Source organism: Urocitellus parryii, chromosome 11 (assembly GCF_045843805.1).
Source record: "Urocitellus parryii isolate mUroPar1 chromosome 11, mUroPar1.hap1, whole genome shotgun sequence".
In the NCBI taxonomy this organism is placed as follows: Eukaryota; Metazoa; Chordata; class Mammalia; order Rodentia; family Sciuridae; genus Urocitellus; species Urocitellus parryii.
Window position 1 is genome coordinate 90745954 of NC_135541.1, and position 18479 is coordinate 90764432.

An 18479-nucleotide genomic window follows, 5' to 3' on the forward strand; every position below is an offset into this window, starting at 1 on the left:
AAATAATTTGGAAAAGCCCTTTAATATGTCAAAACACAAATGTTCTACGAAGCTAACCACAGCAAAGTGAACAGTGCCTAATACACAGTAAGCACTCAGTAAATATTTATGAAATACATAAAAAGAGGATCCAGTAGGCATTGAGTCACAAAGACAGATGTGGGAAGTTTAGAGACAAGTGGAAAAAGACTTGCCCTTCAGAAGAAACACACAAACACACACATACACACACACACACACACACACACACACATGCATACGCATGTTCTCTTCACCTTTTGTATACACACTATGAAATCTCTTTTGAGCATCTTCAGTCCACAATTTTGATAACTAATTTTCTTAAGAAATTTATAATAATAAGTAACACTTACTTTTAAAAGTTAGATAGTTTTCAAACTCAGAATTCAATTTTCCCTAGATTGTGGGCCTTTAACATAACCAAACTCTATAATAATAAAAACTATCATAATAAAAGCCCCAAATATAATGTTAAAATATTCTTGAATGACCTTGAATGACCCTCTTACATCAAATATAGGTGTTATATTGACTGGAAAAATAGATCAGAGATTTGGGGCAATAGAAATTAAAGAAAAAAAGCTTTTGTTTAGTTTTGTTCTCTTTCAAAGCTCTTTATGGCTTAATAGTCCAGAAAATTCTCTGATTTACACATAGATTCATATAACTATAAATATCCAAATGTAATCTACACTAATTATTTATTTTAAATGCATATAGGCATTCAACAAAAGTATATTGAGGGAGGGCATGTTAGGTTTCCATCAAATACAAAGGGACCTGAAGGCATTTATGCTGTAGTAACTTGAGTTATAACAATCCATGAACTCTAGGACCTGATGTGATATGATTCATGCCTACCAATTCAACCTTATCTCTTACTACACCCTTTATCTCTGTCTCTGGCCTTCTTTCAGCTCCAAGAATTCATCAAACTCCTTTTTAATTAGTCTCCTGGAAGACTGTGTTCTTTGTCTGGAAAGATACCCTCCAGCAACATAATTCCTTCAGGTTTAGAGAGTGAGGTTTTCCTGAGCATCCCATCTAAAGAAAGTCATCCTACATTTTGTACCCTCCACTCCATTATTCTCATTACAGTACCCCTATTTTCATAGCACATATCATAATTAGTAGCAATGAATGCATTTTGGGGTGTGTGGGTAATGGGGATTTAACTCAAGGGCACTTGACCACATCCCTAGCCCTATTTTTTTTTTTTTTGTATTTTATTTAAAGACAGAGTCTCACTGAGTTGCTTAGCCCCTTGCTTTTTGCAGAGGCTAGCGTTGAACTCAGGATCCTCCTGTCTCAGCCTCCCATGCTGCTGGGATTACAGGTGTGTGCCACCACACCTCAGCAACATCCAGCTGATGAATGCATTTTTATCAAAGTGATACAAAAACAATTTAAAAGGCAACTTAGGCTATAAAAACATAATGAAAAGGAGAAGTACTCCATCAAACATCCTGCTCTGAGCATCACTTCAAAGAATTTAAAACTTTTTTCCTTATTTCTACTTGCATATTTTTAAATAACATGCTCATACTACAATTTACTACATGTCATCTTAAGCGTAATGAAGGAATGTCATTTTCCCCAATGCCCAATGCTTGCCTTTCTTCATGATGCTGCTCTTTGCTCTTTCTGTAACCTCTACAAACCCGAGCTGTCATCCGACCTAGTTTTACCAGGTTATCACATAAGACTTCATTTTTTGTTTTCTCAAGATATTTTATGTAAGCTGGGCACATGGTGCACACCTATGATCCTAGCAGCTCGGGAGGCTGAGGCAAGAGGATTACAAGTTCAAAGCCAGCCTCAGTGACTTAGCAAGACCCTGTCTCTAAATAAAATATTTTAAAAATGGCTGGGAATGCGGCTCCGTGGTTGATTCTTTATGTCTATTACAAATTCTTTCCAAATCCTTCAAATAAACTCCTGAATAATACATTTTCAATGCTTCACACTGTCTCTTTTGATTTTTTCCCCCCTCTGGAGTGACTTCTTTTGAACATTTCCAATCTCTTGCTTCCTCTCTAACCCTGCTGAATGTCTGTGGTCTTGAGACTTCCCTTGCTTTCCTTTCCTAGATTCTGAATATGCCTCTTCCTTGGCTTCGTAGCTCATCCTTCAGCTTCCTCCAAGTGGACACATGGATTGTATCACTCCTAAGGCCCACATTTATGAAAATAGAGTAGGAACCTTGGTATTTATCTCCTGTTCTACATGAAGATTTTCAAGTAATTCTCCAGTTTCTAGGCCCATGACTCGTCTTTGCTTTTTGACACCCTAAAACATAGATTATTGAAGATAATCGCCTTGATTTTCCATTTTATTTCATGGCCTATATAAGAGACAAAAGCTACCTTGTGCGAACAACCTCCTTTAAATGTGGAAATAATGAGCACGTAATACAGTTGGTAGTATTCAACGTCTCAGTGACTTGAGAACTACCATGCTATCATTCAGTGTAATTTTCTCTAAACAGTTTAGTATTTCTAAAATTGAAGGTTCCATTTTCTGGTGTGGTTGATCATTTTGTTCCCTAGCAGAAGACATTTCACACAAAACTGCCTGTTTAGTTTGAATAAACTGTCCAGGTTGCTCAAGGGAGGGGAGGAAAGTAATTTTAAATTCTACTATGAAATATCTTTATTTCTTCCTATTTTAAGGCTCTCCCTTTGTCTGAACATCTTGATTTTTTATCATAAGGAATAATATTATTCTAACCAGTCATATTTTCAATAGAATTTTATGTATTGGCAAGGGTGCATTTTAAAACAAAGAGTCCTGATTCATTCCCAAATACATGATTAAGCTTGTTTCATAAAATGTCTGTAATCTGCAGCATTAGTATTTATCTCTCAGGTATGGCCCTGTAACAATAATACCTAGTTACATGAAAAGTGGGAGGAGGAAAAAGAAGGACTTCAATCATAATACTGCCATGATTTGTATCTGATCCTGATGTTTTTCAGTTTGTCCATGCTATTAGCTGTAATGTCCAAATTTAATTCTTGTCAGGACTATAGTTTTCAATTCCACAAAAACTAAGACCTAGAAATTGTCTTAAGTCAGGCAAAAATGACTTTCCCAGTTCTATCAGAAAACCTCCAATACTTTCAGCAAGCTCTGTGCTGAGGCTCAGAGGGTACAGCAGAGAAGGCAGATAATGACTCAGAAGGCAGAAGTGGCTGCTGAAAGAGGCAGAGGGCATGAGGGAGGGGAAGAATCCTATACCTTGGGCAATGGATTCCTAGGCATTGCAAAGCAGACTGGCATCTCCCATTTTACTTACAGCACAGAAAGTAACCAGAAGGTTTAAAAAATATCAGACAACTCAGGTGGTGTCTATACTTGCAAAGTGAATTAGGACTACACAATCTCAGGATATCTCATTTCTGTATGTACCCTGATCTCTCATTTATATGCACATACTTAAACATCAGGAAAGAGAAAACATATTCAGTCATTTTAAGAGGAGTCAAAAAACATTCGGAGAAACAAATGCAAATGAATACTATGCTCATGTTTTGTATTTTGAGAGGCTGTATAGCAATGTGCAGACGGTATTACCTGGATTCACTCACTGCATGGCCCTAACCTTTCTTTTTTCATCCATAACAATAAAAATAATAATCTTCCTCATATGAATGTTAGAAAAACAAGATGAAATAAAACATGCAAAATATAAAGCACATACTAAGTACTCAGTACATATTAATTGTTATGATGACAATTATAACTATTCCAGATCCTAAACATATTTTTTACATTTAAGATATCTAAAAAATAATTACTGTTAATCCTCAGTTCTGCTAATTATATTGCCAGCCTCCAAGTGGTAAGTATGTCACCTATCTACACCCAAAGATATGTGGCTATATTTACTGCTCCTATATATTGCAAATTGTATTTTTAGACTCTACTATTCTTTTTGAGCTAATTCTTAGTTTCATACTCAAATGATTCATATTTTTCTCTCTGCCTCATGAAATCTGTCTTTCTAAAATACAAGACACATATTTACCTATGCCCCATTCTTTCTTGTGGCTGTTATAAACTTTTCATTCATAGTCTAGTGCATTCATGTGCTCGCACATGCACACACACACACACACACACACACACACACACACACACCACTCTCTGATAAAGATACAGAAAGGCCAGCAATATATGGATTCATTATGATGTTTTGTTACATCTGAAAATACCTTTAGCGAGGACAAATGGAAATGGAACATGGTTTACTACCCCCACATTTAAGGCATCCTCAAGGTAAGGGTATGGTATTTCAACTTAGCTACATAAACATTTTTAATACTTACCAAGGTTGGCAAGAATAATCTACTGGTTTGGGAACCTAGGATATAAAAAGGCAAAAATAGATTAAGTTTACTTAAGGGAAGCTTTTAGAAATCAATCATTAATTCAGTTCAGCTGACTCAGCTCTATAAAACCCTTAAGTAGTACAGCCCTAGAACTATCCATTGGCAATTTTATACAGAATGAATCATAGTATATGTTAGATACGTAGAAAATAATTCATTTCACTTTAATTCATTCTTTCATTCATTTTATTGCTGCTGTACCTCCAAGGGGAGAGATAGCAGGAAAATATGAACTAGAAACTTTCAATATTTATTATCAAGGCAATTTAATCCTATCATAGAAAACTAAAATGAAAATGTTATTAAGGAAATCAAATAGCACTTCGGTTTCACATTAAGAAAACATGCAAAATAAATAATAAACACTGGATGAAGAATCTATTATTTAACGAATTCTAAACTCTGATTTTAAAGTCTACCAAGTGGAAAACTTTTATTCGGGAAAATATCATGGAAAATATCCATTTCCCCCTTTTCTCAGATAAAGCTTCACAAAAGAGAAAAGTCTTACATATTCCATTCTAATTTTTAAAAAATGTTCTTTTAGCAGCTGAAGGCAACTAGAAAATGAATAAAGCCAGAGAAGGTAAACAAATATTCATAAAATAACAAAATCCATTCTATAGAGAGGAGACACATCTATAAGTTCCTGAGAAAAGATGGAAGCATAGGTAGTCTCGTGTTCAGAAAAGTTTCATGAATGATCTGAGTCTTTGACATATCCCATGGTATTCCGGGGTTTTGTCATATAGAGTGATCAAAACTACTGTTACCTTCAGTTGTAGTAAACTATAGAATATAGCTGTGATGTTTAAATACCGAATATAACTGTGCTGTTTAGAATCTTCATCACTCAGAGACTTAGGCAGAATTTATACACAGAATTTGAGGTTGTCCATCTCTTGTCTCATTCCTTTCTAACATTTCTTATCTCCCTCTCCAGCGGTTGTGGTTGTTTTAAACTCCAGACTTGGTTCTTCAATTTGGAGATACCCTAAGGTTTCTAACTGAATTTTAACCTAGTTGAATTCCACAACCTAGTCCTTGCCCTCAAGCTATCATAAAACTTGGATATCATTCCCTTTTCCAAGAGGCAATTCTCCTAGTCAGTGCCTTCAGACATTTTGTTTTGTTTTTATATTTTGTTCATATTTTACAGCTGTTACCTGTAAAAGGACTGGCACAATTGGAGCTACTTAATATTTTTCCAAGGTAGAAACTCTTCTTGCTTCCATATACTGTTGTTATCTAGCATTATTAACTGGCTATGTATAGCCAGGGAGTGGCCTTTGCCTTTTACTCCTTTGTTCATTCATTCAACAATTATTTTTGAAAGCCCATTTCATGTAAGACCATCTCTAAAATAAAACTTAAAATGCTCATTTTGTACTATATTCAAGATGTCAAAAACAGATGATAGCATTTGTTACATGGAATGGTTAATATTCTTGATTTGATGCCTCCAGATCCCAAAATATCTTAATATTAGCATACATAATCTCTTGCTACACGCCTATGGATACACATCACTGCTTTACAGGTAGGAAGCCTGAATCTCTCTCATTCAAATGACAGAAAACTAGCTAAACAATCATTGTTACTTATCTAAGTAAATAAGAGAAGTATCAAACTTCAACAATCATTCAACATTATAACATAATCTTAAAAAGTTTTTATATGTGACATTAGATCACAGAACCAAAAGAATAAGAAATGCTTATTTATTTTTTTAAGTAATTGAGCCTAAATGAATGTAGTAAATTATCTTATGGACTACCTTCTGAAATCAAGGGTAGCAGACACTTTTTTGTTTTTATTTTTATTTCTTTTATTGATACTGGGAGTTGAACCCAGGGATGCCAAGCCACTGAGTCACATCTCAGCTTTTTTGAAAAAAAAAAAAAAAGTTTTATTTTGAGAAAGGGTATCACTAAGTTACTGAAAGCTTCATTGGTTTCGGAGGCTGGCTTTGAACTGACAATCCTCCTGCTTTAGCCTCCAGAGCCGCTGAGTTTACAGGTGTGCTCCTCACATTTGTAATATTAAAAATAATGTCCGATTTAGAAACACAGACACAATTTAAATATAGCAAGAAAGATAGTTTAAGAAGAGTTTTGAGGAGCTGGGGTTGTGCCTTAGTGGTAGTGTGCTTGCCTAGCATGTGTGAGGCACTGGGTATGATTCTCAGCACCACTTACAAATAAAAAACAAAACACAAAGGTCCATCAACAACTAAAAAATATTTAAAAAAGAAGAGTTTTGAGGGTTTTCTTTTTTCAAAAAATCATCTCTACCATATTAGTAAAAAAAATTCATTTACTTTGGACTCAATAACTTCAAAAAAATTTGTGGAAATTTCCACCCTAAATGTCAAATTAAGATATTAAAATCATATCACCCCAAATAAAAATTTATCAATATCATAAATCACGAGAGTACATTTTAGTTATATTCACCTACATTATTTTAGTAGTCATTCATTCTCCTTTTATTTGTATTTGATGTATTTAGAAAAAATCATTATGATATTACATAAATAATAATGACATATTAAAGTATAAAAATGTATTTAGAGATTTGATTAAAGAATTTGTTACTTTTCACTTCCTAGCATGCTTTACAGTATATCAACTGAATGTAAATTCTTTCTGTAGCACAAGTGTGTGGGAATAGCTTAGACCTTACCACTTAATTTTGTAAATTCTTGTTAGCTAAATTTGTCTCTTGAATATATTAACATTTTAAAATATTTTCAGACAACTGATTAAAAAATGATGTTCAAAATAATAAGATCCCTTCAGAAAATATTAATAAAGCTATTGAGCAACTTGACCAGTACTCTTTCTTTGTATATTTCTGCACAACTGATCATAGCATCAAAAGTTAAAAAAAAAGAAATAAAGAAATAAAATACTAGTACTTACACATGGAGAAGGCTTGACAGCATCACTTGGGAAAAATCCAACTTCTCCTGAAGCCAAGTTTCTACCCTAAGTTATGAAAAAAAAAACTCCGGGGTTCAGAACAAAATGATAATTCCATAACACTGCTTATATACTGTTGTTACTGAGGATGCTTAGAAGGACTTACATCTTATATCCAGTCCTAAATATTAATTTACTATGGCTTAGAAAAAGAAGCAAAATTAGAGATTTTTTTTCTTGATTGTTCAACTTGACATGTGGTTTTAGGTCATTTATTTTTAAATGTACCATTCAATTCTGTTACCTTTCCATCTCTCAAGCTTATCTAGAGATGGAGTCTAAGAATGGCTAATACTTATTGAACCCCTTCTATATGATAGACGCTGCTCTGAGTGTTTCTTTGAATTTAAACAACAGTCCTCTACATTAGGTCCAATTACTATTCCCATATCATAAAGGAGGGAAATGAGACTCAAGAAGTAAATGATTTGGCCAAGATCACACAGCTAACAAGTGCCAGAACCAGAATTCAAACTCAGGTGATCTCATTTCAGAGCTCTGCACTACTTCTCTATACAGTGTGATGCTTAAGTATACTAGAAAATAAAGCTAAAAGGAAGCGAGAGTCATTCTATGATATCTTAATTTTATCATTGCTTGGTGGCATTTTACCAAAGGGGCTGCATATTTTAGAAGAATTAAACTGGTGCCAATGTGAAAAATGATTTCTAGTTGGACATGGGTTTGCAGATAAGATTAGTATTAGGAAACTGGTACCATGGTAGAAAAGGAGGACTGAAAGAGGAGAATCAGGTGAAGACATTATTTAACTGGAATCTGTGGGACTTGCTTGAGGATTAGATATGAAAAGAGAAGAGTAGGTGAGTTAATTACTGGGAGAAATGTCAAGGATGGGGGTAAGGGTGATTCCATAATCCAACCAAACAGATAACTGACAGAAATGACCATCATACAGAGAGGAATCAGGAAATCATTGGAGCAAACTGACATGGGAGGAAATATGTAGAGAAGACAGAGAAATTAGTGTCAACAGAAGGCAGGTAGCAACCATTAGGAGAAGAAACAGAGACTAAGGGAGTGACAGTAAGAAGCACAGTAACTATAAAGTTGGAATGAAGTGTTTCTTTCACTCAACTGTATTGCTGGGTGGTCTGTGGTGCTTTATTGTAATCATGACACTGAGATACAAGTAAATAAGAATAATATTTGGGGACCATCCATACTCTCATATATAAGTGTACTACAATGCCACCTAAGTGTAAAGTATACAAGTCTGTGGGTAGGAACCACACATTGATTGCACTTAGAAGAGAAAAAAATGAGTGATATTTCCAAAAAAAAGATTATTAAGACCTCTGATAGATAATGCACTAAAAAGTCTATTTGGCAGATTAAAGGCCAGAGAGTAAAAGCTTTTTTTTTTTCCTAAAGCTGTATTTGGAGGTGCACCAACAAATTGAAAAAATTATGGCTATTTTAAGAATTGAACTGTGAATTTCCCTTATCAAAACAACAAAATATCTTAATCTATAGAATGCAGAGTTCAGGTGATATTTTTGTTACAGTACAAGATGGCCAAGTAATACCATCTACTTCCTTCAGCAAAACTGACAAAAGGACCCTTGTATGGAAGGATACTTCCATATAAAACCATCCCCTAGCTACAGATCCTGATTTAATCCCAAGCCTGTTTTCCCACTGCACCTTCATATCCTCTTAGTAGCACAAAAATTAGTAGTACTTTGGTAGCAAACTAGTAGTACTTTGGCAGACCAAGTAATAATTGCTCTACCTGTTCTTCTCCATTATTTGACGATGAGTTTTTTGAGATCAAGAACAACACGTCTGTCATTTTTGTGTTACCCAATTTAGGACACATGGCAGGCATTTAATAAGTGTGAACTGAAGTATCTTACATTTTGATAATCCCATGTCATTGAATAGTTAAGACCCAAACTTCCTCTTCACTGAAACAAATAAACTATAACACACTTCATCTTTACACCCCAACCAGTAAAAGCACTACGCTGCTGGTTCCTATATAAAAATATTCACATAGTGAATAATGACCTGTCCCTGACATTTTATATAAGAAGCATGGGTTGGAGAATGCAATGCCACAGAGGAGAAAGAAGGATGAATATACAAAAAGTGAAATAGTAGGAGGAAGTTTACAATTTTTTATAATTTAGGAAAATGTATGACTGGCATTTTTTTTCCTCTATCTCCTTTTGTAGAACCAAGTGGTCCACAAGAAAGGCATGAATAGGAACTGAAATCATCCTAGATGGTTGAGAAAGGGACCACAGTGTAAGAAATGCTGTAAAATGGGGTGATTTTTTCATTTTCCATCCAAACCAGGCCCTTTTGGGATTTAAATGGGTAATAGTTCATAATGATGCAAGGATAAACTGGATAAATTGATATACTGATATCTGAATAGACTACTGAGGGGGATGGCCTAGGTGAAGGAAGCAGGCTACTGGGGACATGCCCTGAAAGGGTTTATCTCCCTGCACTCCCTCTACTTCCCATCTGCCATGAGCCGACAGTTTTCATCCACCATGTTTTTTTCACCTTAATGCTTCTGCCTTGGAGTCATCAGACCATGGACTGAATCCTCTCAAACAATGAGCCAAAATAGATTTTTATTTATCTACATTGTTTTTTTTCCCAGGTATTTTCATTATAGCAATGAAAAGCTGACTAATGGTCATCCCAAATCACTTCTTTCTTGATGAAATGCCCTAGAGTGCAGTTAACGTTTCCTTAATGGTCATACACATTCCTTAGATTGACAGAGAGAGGAGAAAAAATTTAATCTATCTTAACAGATGAATAAAGTTAGAATTCCTTACAAATTCTTATGAGACATCAGTTTTAGCTATGACAGATAACATGTGCTATATTCAATTATTTCATTTATTAAGGAAATGGCCATCCCATACATTTGGAGAATTCAAAATAAAGTAGTGTGCAGGAAGGAAGTCTTTGCTTCCTTGGGGGATGTGGGTAGGATACACAATGGTAATTCTTAATACTAATGGATGGAGCTGCTGCCAACCCCCTACATATGCAGGGAATTGCAGGCTGTAACCATGAAATAAACCATCCTCAGATCCAGTGATTTAGTTCACTTAATGTGATGATCTATCTATGAGATTGTACTAACCTTGATGAGAGACATGTAACTGAATTTCTTCCTTTATATTCCTGTGTGGGCATTTTATTCTGGGTCAGATAACCAGGTTGTCATCTTTTTTTTTTTTTTTAATGCGTATTACAAATTCCAGAGATAGGGAATCATCTTTTAGCAACCTTTCTGTCTGATATTTGTTCTGTGAGTTCCTTAATATCTTCAAGGTCAACTTGAAAATATTCCTCTTTTATACTATGTGTCATCTGATATACCATATGGTACTATCTTTATATGCATTTATTCTGCAGGGCATCTTTGTATATGTGATGAGAGTTTTGGAAATTTAACATTACAGGTTGGGTCATTTTATGAAATTTTTTTCTTTGGAATGTACCTGAGAAAATAGATTATGAGATGAATATGGTGAGAATATGGTACACTTTTATAACTGTCATTAAGTAAATTGAAGCAAATACAAAGCAAAATATTAAATTACAATTCATAAAATAATAATACCTTTTTACTGACAAGCAAATTGCTTCCTGTAGAAAAATGTATCAAACTAAAATTACTGACAACTTTCTCTGAAATTCTGAACATCAAAAGTATAAATGCATAGTCAAGCATTTATTTATTTCTAACTGACCTTAGGTTTAACTAGTCCTCATTCTTCTTCAAAAAGAATCCACAGTGAATCGTAATAAATTAAAACTACCTTACTGCTGGTAGAAATTATACTTAAAATTTACCTGAATAGAGAAAAACATTTTCCAGGACACCAGAGCTAGAAATACATTTTAAGCCCATAGACAAGGAAGGTTAAAAATGACAGGATATCCTACAAAAATCTTAATCATAAATTGCTTGGTTCCTAACTTTGTAAAAGAAGAAAGAATTGCTTTAAGAAAAATACAGTATCTCTTCCCCGGGCCTCATTTATTCCTTTAATACTACCTGGATTGTAGCTTTAATGCACTCCTGAACTAGTACTGAACAATTTGAAACAGATGTGGAAAGCTGAATGCAAAAGGGAAAGATTAATGGTTATTTATAAAAGATTGGAAATTCTCCAGTTACAATGCTTTAACCACTCTCAATGTATGCATGGAGATGCTGTGGAGATTAATAAGCAATTTATCACACATGGCTAATGGACAGAGCAACTGTCACCTTGCCCAGTCATTTCTCTTTTATGAGAAATACACAGTTTGAGGGTGGGCAGGGGAGGGGAGTAGAAAGACATATAATGTGGCCATGAATTACAGGAAAATAAGCAAAGATGTATGGAAATTAGTTTATTTACTGGATGGGTGAATAAATGGGCAAATAAAAGGGTGGTTGGGCAAATGAATAGATAGATGAAAGCACAATTTTTGGAATTATTCTGATAAGTGTTGTGAAGACCAGTTATGAAACAAAAAGTCCAGAAAATTGGAGATGATCAGGAAAAGACCTAATCTGAAACTGGCCTTTTATAAGGAGTGATTTCTCATCATAGCTGCAACCATACTGTAACCACTGTCATCAGTCAGATATATGTCCAGGCCAGTTCCTGAAATGCAAAGAAAGGTGGTATCATAGGGATATTGCATCAGAAGAGTTCATTCTATTCCTGGCTGTGCTATAAAAAGCTGTGCGACCTTAGGCAAGCCTCCATGGTAAAACAGGAATGACGACAACACATACTTCACCAGGGTGTTACAGGATAAAAGAATTAATAGGTGTGAATGCACTTTGTAAAGCTATGTACTTGATTTCTATTTCATCCACAATATTGTTTTTTAATTATCTCAATTGATTCCTTTATTTCTAAATCTTCAGTTTTTATTGGCCCATTCATGTGTTATTAAAATGGAAATACCTAATCCTGTGTGTAATTGCACCATTCTCTCTATATTAAAGCACATTTTATTAATCCATGGGTAACATATATTATCCTGTCACTTTCACTTGAACATAACTATTACAATGCATTCTTTACACAAATGTTTTCTGGAAAGTGTATCTATTCTTTCATTGTTAATTTGCCCCTATACAGTGAGTCAGGGTATACTTTTTCCTGCCAGTGAACACTTTTAAACTTGCCAAGCATAATTTCATATGGTTATACCAAAGGGTCACTACAATGAATTCCAAAGTTTTAGTGAGCTTTGTTTTTTGCCACTGTGACCAAAAGACTTCACAAGAATAATTAGAGAAGGAGAAGTTTATTTGGGGTTCATGGATTCAGAGCTCTCTGTGCAGTTGCCCAACTCTGATATTCTGGGGCCAAGGTGAGACAGAACACCATGGTGGAAAGGTATGGAGGAGGAAAACAACTCAGGACTTGACAATTTGGAAGAAGAGAGAAACTGTTTCACTCACCAGGGACAAAAATAAATACTCCCAAAGTATGACCTTAATGACCTTTCTCCTCCAGTCACACCCTACCTGCCTACAGTTATCACTCAGTTAATCCATTCGAGCAGATGAATGCACTGATTAGGTTAAGAATCTCATAACCCAGTTTTTCACCTCTAAACATTCTTGCACTCTCAAATGAACTTTTGGGGTACATCTCATATCTAAACACACTACACAGTGTTTGTGCACACATATAACAGAATGAAACTATAAACTATGCACTGCTATTAGCTGTTAGTAAAAAACAGGATCTTAACTTTTGACCAATGTATAAACAGTAAAAACTCTTCCAAAAGACAAAATTTTATATGTCTATTAATTCACTTAGGTAGCTACCATAGATGCAGAATTCTGAATAACTCTACAAAACTTAGGTCTAGATAAATATATCTCCAGTTTGCATAGGTTTAAATTACATCATTGAAAATTCATTGAAATATATAAAAAGACCTTCATTATATTTGATGGTTTTTCCAATTCACACAAAATTGTTTGTGTTTACTACATGTCTGAAATTTTGGCAGATGGAAGTGTCAAAAAAGCCTTAAAATTAAAAGTTGTGAAATGTACACTGAGAAAAAAAAACCATAAAAAGCCATAAGCTGCATTTCTATAGTTATTAGATGTGAGATGAATGTAACAGTGGAATGAGACTTTGTAGAATATTTTTCCTGCTATTCAAAAAACAAAACAAAACAAAACAAAAAAAACCCACTGTGTTCCATGAGGTCCCTGTATTTCTCTAGCAAGAAAAGGTGCTCTCTGGTTATAGGTATATTAAGGGGTTTATTTTCCCCCTCCTAACTCTCAGTGGGTAAGATGTTGTACATGATATAATACTGACTCATAATCTTATGACTGCATTTTTCTGGTCAAATAAACAAGAGGGCACCTTTGATGAAAGAAAAAAATTTCAGCAAGCAAAAACCAGTCTGTAGGAAGGTAAGCCAAATCTGAAGCAGTTACTCAACACAAAATCTGGAAAGAACAAGGTTCTACCACATTTTGGAAAATGTCCTACTTGGGAAAAATAATCCAGGCTTAACAAAGTTCCCAAGAAATTTAATTTTCTAATCCTGGCAGACAAGAAATAAGCATTTTTCTATCCTTGGTGATTTTAATCATAACTAATCACAAAGGAAAAATTCTGAGTAATAGCACTATACATGTTAAATACTTATGCAGCATTAGGCATTTCTAAAGAATGTTGTTTTTCTACTGAGAGTAGAATTAGTGCTTTAATGAAAAGTTCAAAGCACTGTGTACAAGGAGACTAAAAATCACTAAACATGGTCACTGTTTTCAAGAATCTCATGCACACAAAGTCATTTTGTTAATGAGTTTTTGCTTTACTTTCACAGATTTTTATGTGATTTTTAGATCAGAGGAAACCTATGAAATATTAATCTGAAATGATGAGGGAGCAGGGAGACGAATACCTTCTTTCTGGCCTTCCAATCTGAGTAAGTCATTTGGCCTTTCTTGGCTTCAGTAGCCTCACCTATGAAACAAGAATTTGACCCAAGGTTCTACAAAGTCTCTGCTTACCACCAAACCACTCTGTTTAGCTAAGCTCATTTTCCAAGTCTCTACAGTTCTCCAGTCAATTGTTGCTAGCCCCAAAAGTTATCTGTTCCACAAATGCTTAATTAGAGAGTATGTTTCGGTAATTTAATCTGGTAGCTTTTATTAAAAAAAGATAAGGACATTTCAGCTCCTTAGTGACTTTCACTTTAATTCAATACGAAGTCTTCTATTTTCCAAAGTATACAGGGTTGACTAGTGGGGATTAGATACATTCACTAATTCCTCAGGAATTATCACGAAGGGTTAAAATTCAATACATGTTATAATGTCCAATTATTTGGCCCAAAGTTGTAAGGGTGCGTTCATATACAGGCTTTATTAAAGCACTTGTGGTATCAAATACACAGTTGTGTCAGACAATTACAAACTTATGATTCACTGAAAGTATTCTGTGGTTGACACAACTTTTAGTAACTACGGCAGAATGTAACTTATATGGTAAAAAAGTAAAGGAGGTAAAAGGACACAAGAGAACTTTCCCCTATAATGTCACCCTCTAAACCTCCAGAAAAGAAGAGATATTACTTCACAGGCTAAACTTCTGTCTTAGATGGCAGTGTCCTCAGCTAAGTACCTTATAACCTACATTTTCCCCCTGTGCCAAACATTGGAAAAATACAAGAAAGAACTGTTAACAAAAATGTTCATCTTGAGAGTTAATAATTAGGACCTCACCCAGTTTGTCAGGAGATTTGCCAATTCCCATAACACAGTCTGTATACTTGGAAACACTCCTGAAAACTCAGTTTATGATCTATTCAATCAAAGCCAGTTGGCAGTTACCCAGGGAAAATGTTTCTTACAGTCTTTTACCAATGTCTATTATCTTCTATAATCATCTCTCCCAGGGCCTCCCTTGTTCTATTACAGTTACACACAGCCTTTTTCTCCCTTCCTGTAATTAGGGAACCTGATGCTCTCAGGGTCAAAATACTCAATATTTTGAGGCAAAAACCTGTCAAAATAAAGGTCTCACAATTATAGGTTACACCAATGCCAACAAAGCTGCTACACTTTTCACCTAGGTTTTTATTCCTACACTCACAATCTCAATTCTGCCTTGGCTTCTTCTGATTTTATACAAGGAACAGGCTAGTACATCAGCAAGTGCTGAGAGGTGATTCACAAAAAAAGCCCAGGTGAATGGAGGAACACTCCGAAACCACACTCCAACACTCAAAAGGTGGGATTGCCATGGTAAGAGCCAAGTTTGGGACTTCATTCAGGAATGACCTCTGGTAGGAATGTGAATTGGAAAAAAACACTTATGCATTCCCAGAGATGGTGACTGTCTGGGTTTCTAATGCCACAGCAATGGGGTTTGTTTATAATTTGTTGGTGTTAGAAATCAGTTTTCTTGACAAAGGCGATTTGATTCCTTTTTGACATTTATTAAATATTCTTATTTGCCTCAGACTATGATGCAGCCTGACACTTGAATTTTAGATCAAGAGAGAAAAAAATAGAGTTTAGAAATTCCTATGGGAAATAGCAATCTTGTGTGGCCTAGAGAGGATTAGAAAATATCTTCTTAATCTAGGAAAATAATTCTTTGAAGTGACTGACTGCTAAAGTTTTGGGGAGAAGTATCAGACAGGAGGAAAGATCTGCTCTATTCTGCTAGACCTCCACTCTCTAGCCTTCAAAGGGTTTCTGGTTGGTTATGTGTTACTATAAAAATTATGAAATTCCCACTCATCACATTCCCTAGGCAGTCTGTTTTCTGAAAACCCCTGTCTCTTCCCCCTGTCCTTCACTCTCCTTCAGAAATCTTACTTCTTCCTCATCCAAACCTGCTCTAGGGAAAGGGCTCATGATTTTTTTTCTTACCCTGAAGGGCATTTAAATCATCTATGCCCTTCAAAATTCATCACTTGCACTTTTATGTATAATTATGAAGTGTTTCATCTCTGATTAAAGAAATTTCAAGAACTGGGTACAGGAACTGGAAGAGCAAACTGGTCTTCTCTGAGCTCATATATGTCAGTGAGATCCTTCACACTGATATGGAGAAGGTGAAATTAAACAAATAAAACACCAGATAATCTTTTCCTTACTTCTGGAAAATGAAGCATATTTTTCAAAATTGTTAACCATTATTCAGAAATATGTTCTTTTTCTATCCAATTTCCTCCTTAGTTTCCTTCTTATGGTTCTCAAAACAGCTCTGTAAGTCACTTTAATGAAAATTCCCATTTTATAGATGAAGAATATGAAGACATGCATTAACCAGCCCTAAGATTATAGAAAACAAAAACAAATTTAAATCTGAGAAGAAAAATGAATATCTTGATGATCTTTCAAACATCACCAGAAAACATAATTTGGATAAATATTAGAAGTCATAAGTATCATATTATGGAAATAATGCCCATTTTGTTCTAGGTCCTAGAGGTAAAGAACCGGAAAGTCATGGTTCTAATCTTTCTGAAGTGCTCTTACAGGCAGTGGGAAAGATGAAGAGACCCTGAGGATACAATGTCATGTTATAATTGAGGCCTTTTGGTTCAGAGAAGTCCCCAGAGATGGTGCCCCCAGGGTTGAGCTTTGTTGGTGAAGAAGGTTTTAAGCTAAGCACAAGAGAAGGGGAAATCTAGACAAGGGCAAAATACACATTGATGTCTGGAGGTTTCAAAAAACATGTCTCCAGTCAATGTGTTGTTTTTTTTTTTTTGTTGTTGTTGTTTCTTTTCTTTAACTTAATATGAGGAAAACACATCTGTGTTTAAAAGAAAAAAGTCATCAATCCATATTATATTCATGTACAAATATGACATAATAAAATTCCACTATAAGGTAGAATTATAATGTACCAATTTGAAAAAAAATTATTCACCTGGATTGTTATTTTAACACTGAATAAGTCAGTGTGGGAAGTAAAAATTCTTGACAAGGCAGACTCCAATGAGGGTGAGCTTATTATGAGAAATTTAACACTTTACTGTTCATGGCCAATTAGGACTCTCTTTCCCCCAGGTTCCTTGACTCCTGTGACTAGAAATGCTTCTATGCATTTTCAATCTCCTAAATTCTCTCTAAACTCTAGGAGTTTCTTACTTTTTATTCTTACTTTTTATTCTCTATGACTCTTCCTATGGGATAAGATGTTTAAAATTTTTTTTCTAAGGAAAAAAATCATACATATAACAATGTTTTTTTTTTGTTGTTGTTGTTTCCTAGTTAAATTGCCTTTTAAAGGGATATTTTTCTTAGGGAATTTTTTAAAAAAATAAAATGGTTTTCCTAAAACAAAGATAGAATGGTCTAACATAGAATTAAAGTAGGTTTCGGGACCCGAAGTCGGGAAGAGACTTTAGTTTCTATTTTACTGCTATTATCCTATAGACAGGGGGGTTCAACTTGGCTCTTTAAAATCTCAGTTCTAAACAAGGGTAACATGACTTTCCCATCACCCTCTTTATGGAGATCTTTTGAATTAATCAGAGATGTGTGTAAAAACCATTTTCACTCCTTAGAATAAAGATCATGTAGATGCATGATTTGTAACTGTGAAGTATCACAACTATTTTCTAGGTTATTTAACTTTCATTGTGGATAAAAATACATATATTTTTTGGCACTGATTATAGTTCTACTGCTTATAATTGCCTTTTGGTTCCAATTAGCTTACAAAATTCTCCCAGTGGAACACATGGCTATTTGTAAATGACAATGGAGCAAATAAAACCCCATGATATAGGACACAGAATCCTCATCGTTTCACAAGCTTTCTTCTAAGAAAACACATACCAAGCACTCCATTGGAATGGCTTGATTTTACGTTTGACTGTTTCTGTCTCTTGCCCTCTCCCACTTACTGATAAATATAATCAGTAGCTTTTCTGAGAAAACAAAGTTTCTGATGTGAACAATGCCTTCCAGCACAAAGGATGCCCTCTGTCATCACTAAGCCTTTATTATCATATATTGTAACAAAGGTTTAAGAGCAACAGGTTTATCATCAGATGGTATGATCGGAATTGTTCGAAA

At 34.8% G+C, this 18479-nt stretch overlaps 1 protein-coding gene across 1 annotated transcript in view; it reads right to left on the reverse strand.

Annotated features, from left to right (window-relative positions):
• The window catches only part of Vav3 (vav guanine nucleotide exchange factor 3), a 357495-nt gene that overhangs the window by 26870 nt on the left and 312146 nt on the right, over window positions 1-18479 (reverse strand). Inside the window, exons 21-22 of the mRNA XM_077791577.1 lie at window positions 7340-7405; window positions 4353-4387 (exon numbers count right to left, since the gene is read on the reverse strand). Coding sequence (XP_077647703.1) covers window positions 4353-4387; window positions 7340-7405 — 101 coding nt within the window. The remainder of the gene's footprint in view (window positions 1-4352; window positions 4388-7339; window positions 7406-18479) is intronic.